The sequence below is a fragment of the Lonchura striata genome, chromosome 2, assembly GCF_046129695.1.
Source record: "Lonchura striata isolate bLonStr1 chromosome 2, bLonStr1.mat, whole genome shotgun sequence".
NCBI lineage: Eukaryota > Metazoa > Chordata > Aves > Passeriformes > Estrildidae > Lonchura > Lonchura striata.
The window spans coordinates 28500437-28507132 of record NC_134604.1 but is presented as its reverse complement, the minus strand read 5'-3'; the positions used below and the strand labels follow the sequence as shown (position 1 = coordinate 28507132).

The 6696-nt window shown below is 42.1% G+C and overlaps 1 protein-coding gene across 1 annotated transcript in view; it reads left to right on the top strand.

Moving 5' to 3' along the window:
* Window positions 1–3580: 3580 nt before the first annotated feature.
* The window catches only part of SPAG17 (sperm associated antigen 17), an 87139-nt gene continuing 84023 nt past the window's right edge, over window positions 3581–6696 (top strand). The window contains exon 1 of the mRNA XM_077781247.1: window positions 3581–3680. Within this exon, the coding sequence (XP_077637373.1) occupies window positions 3588–3680 (93 nt within the window). The 5' untranslated portion in view covers window positions 3581–3587. The remainder of the gene's footprint in view (window positions 3681–6696) is intronic.

Sequence of the window (6696 nt, the reverse complement as noted above, 5' to 3'; positions counted from 1 at the left end):
TTTTCTTTTTTCTTAATATCTTTCTTCTTCTTTTAGAAATACATAAGGAGGATGAAAGGCTGTTTCCTTAGCAGCAGTGCTGAGGCCCATGTTAGCTGTTCTAGACAACTTTTCTGGCCCTGTTTCTAAAACAGAAACAACTTTCTGAAGCCATAATTCAGGAAGCCTCCCTGTTTCAGCAACATTTAAATCTTATGAATGCAATATAAAGCAATAAACTGTTTTAAGGACTCAAGCAAAGAGATTCTGCTTACTTCCCAACTAAAGCTGAGAAGGTGATGGTTCTTACTGAAAAGATCATTTTTCCAAAAAATTTCAATAATTTAAAATAAGCACATTTTTAAAACAAAGCAAGCAGGATTAAAATTAATTCCCCTCTCATTAACCAGGATTTAATTAATAAGAGTCAAAATCTTTACTGATTCTTTAGTCAGCCATAGTCTTTCAAAAATATCAAGTAGAGAAAAAAATGACATGTACAACTAGTAATGCCTTTCCACTCCCCACACTTTACTGAAGAACAAGGAAGCGCAAATGTTATTTATGTTGCTCTAAAAGAAAAGGCAATCAATGTTCCTTCTCTTTCTGAAGGAGGTAAAGAGTATACCTAATTTTTAAACACTCTTTCTATACTTCTATGAAAAGTGTGGGCATGCAGACATGTTACTGTGTCTAGCTAGTCCACAGTACACTACAGTACTGGTACTCCAGTATTAACTATGCATGCTTTCTTACCCTGCTGTATAAACTCACAACACACAGGCTTGCTAACCTGTCTCCCAGGGAAAAGTCAGCTACACTTTATTTACACAGAGTATTATTCAGAATTGCAAGTGTACTGTAAATTCATGCCTTAAGTTACTCCACACATGTATTCACAAGTGGTGTTTTTTAATAAGCCAAAAAATTAAAGGCTGATCTTGGCATTTTCAGGTTGCCACTCTCCCTGAAAATCTCAACATAAATATTCCTGTCACACACAAAGTCATCACAGACAGTCCCATTAACTCTTGCCCTCAACCAAATTTCACTTCTTGGAAATGTCCAGCTTACATCTGCACATTCCTGTTTTCTGTGAAGGTACATCAATGCATACTGTCTCTCGGAATCTAACCAGAGGCTTATCAGTACAGCTGAATTACATTCAGGTTTGCTAATACAAGTCTTGAGATTGCAGCAGCTTCATATTTTAGTTATCAGAAGGAAGCTGAAGTTTTTCAGATGGCTCAGCTGCAAAACGTGTAGCTGGATGTTGTGCAGTCCAGACCACTGGGAGGAAACAAAGGCTGCAGCTTCCCCAGTATTTCTGATTTGTCTGGCTGTTTCACTATTTAACCAAGGGGTTTCAGTGATCTGGTTCACAGCTTGGCCTACAAGCATCTTTGGCAGCACAACAGAATGGACAGGGACAATCAGCCAAACAGGACATGTCTTCAGCTGACTTCGCTGATGGATAACCCATTTTATACACTACAACCCTTTGTAATAGAGCATAAATACAATTTCTTCCTCTCCTTTGTTTATGAGAGGGGTGGAGGTAATTTTAAATGAACTGGTATCAACTCCTAGTGATCAGCAGTCCTACTTCAGTTGGACTTGCTATCTGCCATGGCAGCCAATAATAAATAAGTTATCAAGATGTATTTTCTAAGGTGGTAAGCAGCAGAACAAAACCATTTCCTTCTAATAGTCCTCATGCATCAAGCAAACCCACAGTAGATATAAACAGTCCAGCTCATGGCTCTCCCAGCCACTGTGTGTGTTCTCAGAGCTGTTGGTTGGCTAACATTGGTCTCTCTGGTTTTTAACCTTCCAGTGATTTGAGCATACAGATCCAGGTATAGGCATAGTTAAACAGTTTTCATTTCCCACCAAATTCATGGTAACACACACTCCAGCCACACCATCAAGATCTGGATGCACAACCCTCTCCTGTCACTCCTCTTGAAATTTATGTATTTCCTGAAAACTGAACCATGAAAAATCTGAGGGGTGGTTCATAGTTATGATATTTAGCAACGTTATCTGTGTATTCAACCCCAAACCTCTCTATTGTTCTGCTACATCAGCTGGTGGTCCTTCCCCATTTCTCTTTTCCATACTCTTGTCAGTGCAACTTAGCAGGCACAGGCTGTGCATCCAAGACTTTAGTGAAGAAAAAGGATATTGTGGGAATGTCATGCAGCCTGTTTCTTTGAACAAGCAAAGCATGATTTTTGGTTTTTGTGGAAAATAAAAGAAAAACTCAAAAGTAGAAAAATGGACACCAGCCAAGAGATGGGTTGGGGGAAAATGTTAATGGATGTTGGCAAATCTACTGTGCAGTTTTCCCACGTTACCAACTGTATCACTATTTAGAAACACTGGGAAGATACCTTTATGCAAACTAAAAAGATGAGAGACTTGCCTGTTATGTCCCCTATGAAGCTAAATTCCTACTCCTTCACTAACGCTGTGTAATGAAAGGTGTTTTATACAGCACATACAGCAGGTCAGTATCATCCCAGAACGAAATCTTGACTAAGGCAGTAACACACTACACAGCAGGGTTTTAAGCTCTGATGAAAATAAAATAAAGATTTGGAGGCTCTGAGCAACACCAGTCGGTATAAGGGGGTGGGGGAAGGGCAGCATGTGGTTTGGGGTATTTTCACCAAATGTTAAATCACACAGAATATTTCACTCGTCTCCAGTGTGAGATCACAACATGACTCCTCTGTAATGAATTCTTTATCTTGGCAGCTCTCCTGTTTTCTCCCAACAGTGCCTCCCTCTCCCCTTCTGGTCCCAGTGCCGTAACATATGGTAGTATTTGGAGAGCCACTAGGGCCTGGGAGCAGGCCTGGCTGCCCACATCTGCGTCCCCCAACCTCGCCGCTCGGGCCACGCTCCGGCACTGTGCCCGAGCTGGCTCCTTCACTCTCCGCCGAGAGCTGCCACGGGTGCTGCTATGCAGTCCTGGGCATGAGATGTGTCACTTGGCGCCCTGGAGATGTGTCACTTGGTGTCTGTGTAAGCGTGTCACACCAACACTCCCCACACAGCCTCAGTGAGGCCTCTCCTTTGGGTGGCCATGATGGGGGCTGCTTGTTGTCTCAAAATTGACAGTGAAAGTACCCAAAAGCGCCAACAGAATGCACAGAATCCATCAAGTTAGAAAGAAGCACAGTGGATCATCTGGTCCAACCTCTCTACTCAAGCAGAGTTTCTAGAACCACATGGCACAGAGGGACATCCAGATGGTTCTTGCCTATCTCCAGCGAGTGAGACTCCACAACCTCCCGGCACAACCTGTTTCAGTGCGCGGCCACCCGCACAGCAAAGCTCTCACCCACATTCAAGTGCAACTTCCCGGGCATCAGTTTCTGCCCGCTGCCTCTTGTCCTGTGGCTTGGCCTCCGCGATCAGAGCCCGGCTCCACCCTCTGACACCCCCTTTAGGTATTTACAGGCACCGGTGGCAGCCCTTCCCGAGGCTGCGCGGGCGTTCCCGTCGGGGCGATGCCGCAGGCCGGGCTCGGGCCCCGCCCGCGCCGCCGTCTCCGGGGCGACGCGTGGGGCCGGCGGGGCTGGGGCCGGCGCAGCGCCATGGGCTCCAGGCGCGCAAAGGCCGGCCTGGAGACGCCGCTGCCCGGGCTGCCGAGCTGGGAGGCCGCGCTGGTGTCCGCCCGCCTCGAGGAGGTGAAGGCAGCCGAGGGGCAGCGGGAGCGGGCTGGAGTTGGCTCGGTGCTCCCCCGGGCCGGGGGCTCCGGGGGCCCCGGGAGGGCCGGGAATGGTCCCGGTGTGCGGGACCTGCCCCTTTGCCCCCCGCCATCAGCGCGGCCCTGCGGGTTTCTCTGCTCCTCCTCCCTCGGCACTTTCCTTTCTGGGCTCTGGGTGCCAGGTTTCGGCTCGGAGTGAACTTTTTATAAGCTGCTGAACAACGAGGCTTGATGGAGGTGCTGACACAGCATTAACTGTAGCGTTGAAAATGTGAGGCTGTAATTTTCCTGCCCAAGTGTGTGCAGCTAAAAGGCACTTTTTTCCCTTTTTATTTTTTTTTTCTTTTACTGAGTGTGAGGATCTAAAGGCATATTTAGGTTTCCAGGTTCTGTGTAAGCAATGTAATTCTCATAAATCTTGACTTGCAAGAGAAAATTTGGTTTTAAAATAGGGTGGTAGTTTAGCAAACAATAATATTTATCTCACATGTGTTTATCTAGCACAGCTTCTGCAAGTGAGACAAATTGCTTCCGTGGTTTCCTTGTTTTCAGGATTCCTGTTGTGCCTTATTTAAAAGAAAGAAAAAAAAAGCAGTTTTTTGTTTTAGCTGATGTGGGTTTGTGTTTTGTTGAGTTTTTTTCTTTTAATATGGCAGCAACACTGGTTAAATATGAGGAACTTTTAATGCAAGGGGAGGCTTTTAAACTGGCTAATTGCTTTTCCTGAAAAGGCCACAGACATCCAAAAATCTCTTAAATATTTACTTGCTTTTACTTTTATTTGGTAGTAACCATATAATACAAGCTTAGCCAAACAAGAACACTTTTTGAATAGCTTAGGCTGTTGTTTCCCATTTTTCCCTAGAACACAGATTTTTCAGTAGAGTTCTAAGATGCTCGAATCTTTTCCTACTTGTGAATCTTGTCCCTACCCTTGGAAAACCTCCCTGAAGCATAAGAACAGGGTGAAGGTTCAGTCTCCGTCACCTACTCTGTTCCTGGTCTTCCTCCAGTGCTTACTAGCAAGGTGCCAATTAGTGATTATATTTTTTTATGGTAGTGTTTATTGTGGCTGTGGATATTGTGTAGTGAATTCACTGAACAAAGTGCTTTGTATGCTCTGCGGCCTCTACATGTAGTTTATTACATTTCTTAAATGCAAACCATTATATTGAAGTATTTTTAAAGGTAGGAAATAAAATACTCAAAATTTAGGAAATGTCAAAGTTGGTATTATTCCGGACCACTCATTGAGACAGATGGAAAAAATGCTGAATGTTCACTGAATGGGGCAAGAATTCTGTAGGGAAAGGTATGTGATCACCAAATTAAAGATTATAGTAATTCCTGTACCCATGGGGGCTGACTTGAGATTCCATGTTTCTATAATTCTGGTATCATCTGACTGCCTTCTGTTCCAGTTAAGCTAATTTCTCTTTCTCTGCTGTGCTGTTCACAGACAGAGCCTTGGGAACTTGGGAAGAACTGTCCCCTTGCTGCGGTCAGCTTGAGCTCAGGCTTCTGAGAAGCTGGGCAGCCACTGAAATTTCTTACTGCAGGAGTGTTCTTATGCAGCTCTTACAGTCATGGGCAAGAGCACACTCGGTGCAAAACTGTCAAATGCCAGCAAATCTCTTCTGAGCATGTATGAATCAAGATTCATCAAGTGTGGCCAAATGTGGGTGTACATAATGTAAATAAACATGCTCTGTAAAAGCAAATCTTTGACACAAGTACAGTTCTGCTGCCAAATTTAATTCCTTCCTCTTGAACACAGAGAGCATTGAATATCTTAACTACTTAATCACATAGGGGTTTTTATTAAAGGATAAACATGATTTTTAAAAATCAAATCTCATTCTGCAAATACTCTAACCACACTTTCCCTCCCCCCACTCGCCCTACCCCAGTAATCGTGCAACATACAAAGTTTAAACTCAAATATATAAAATTCAGGAACTGAAAGCAGTCTGTAAAAGAGAGTGTTGAACAGCTTGAATTTTAAATCTCACTAGACATAGTGCACAAAACTTATTTCTTATTCGTCCTCAGTATTGTATTTGAAATACCATATGAATCTGAAATTATTTGGGAGATGACAGGAACTCCTATCAAGTAAATAAATGGCTCTCCTCATAATTCATATGTAAAGAATTTTTAGATCTGCTTGTATCAATTTAAAAAATATTCTTTCCCTTTATTGGAGGCAAAAGGAATTTGCTACAACTGGTTTTAAATTGTACCAGATAGACCAAGTGGTGAAATTTCACATTTTAATGTGTTTATGACTTACACTATTTTATTAGTTCAATCTATGAAAAGCATTTTACCAGTGCTGTTAAGATTTTATGAACGGGTATACTAACTAAAATATGATTTAAATGGTATTTACTAACCAAATAATTGCTTTTACTAAATGCACTGTGAAAACTGGCAAACACGCAACTTAAAAACACATACAGAGGAAATACGGATTTTCCAGAGACTCACATTATGGTTTATGTATATCTTTTTTGTTTGTAATGTGCTATGCAGAAGAATATGGAGTTGCAAACTGTATTTGCCTTCAGCTATTTATTATCTATTTTGATTGGGCTCACTACAGAAGAATTAAATTGCAAAATATAAATTAAGATTCTTAAGTAGTTTTAAACTTTGCATGTGTTAAGTAGCTAAAGGGCAATAATTGCTAAGTGAATGGTGAATTCTGGGCAAATACAGCCCTTAATTGAAATAACTGTCGTTTATTATTTGTTCTTATTAACTGGTATAACTAAGCATAGCAGTGAGAAGCCATATTCTGTGCTGACTTTCCATCTGTATGATTTCTCTCATTTCATTAGCATTTTAGGGCCTGAAAATAGAACTTAAAATCTTGTGAAACTTCTAAAAATGTTCTGAATAGAATGGCTCCAGTTTTGATTGCTATTCATACTACTTTCTCTTCAGAGAAAAATTAAAGTTCTTTTGAGCTTTGATATTCTCTCACTTGCCTA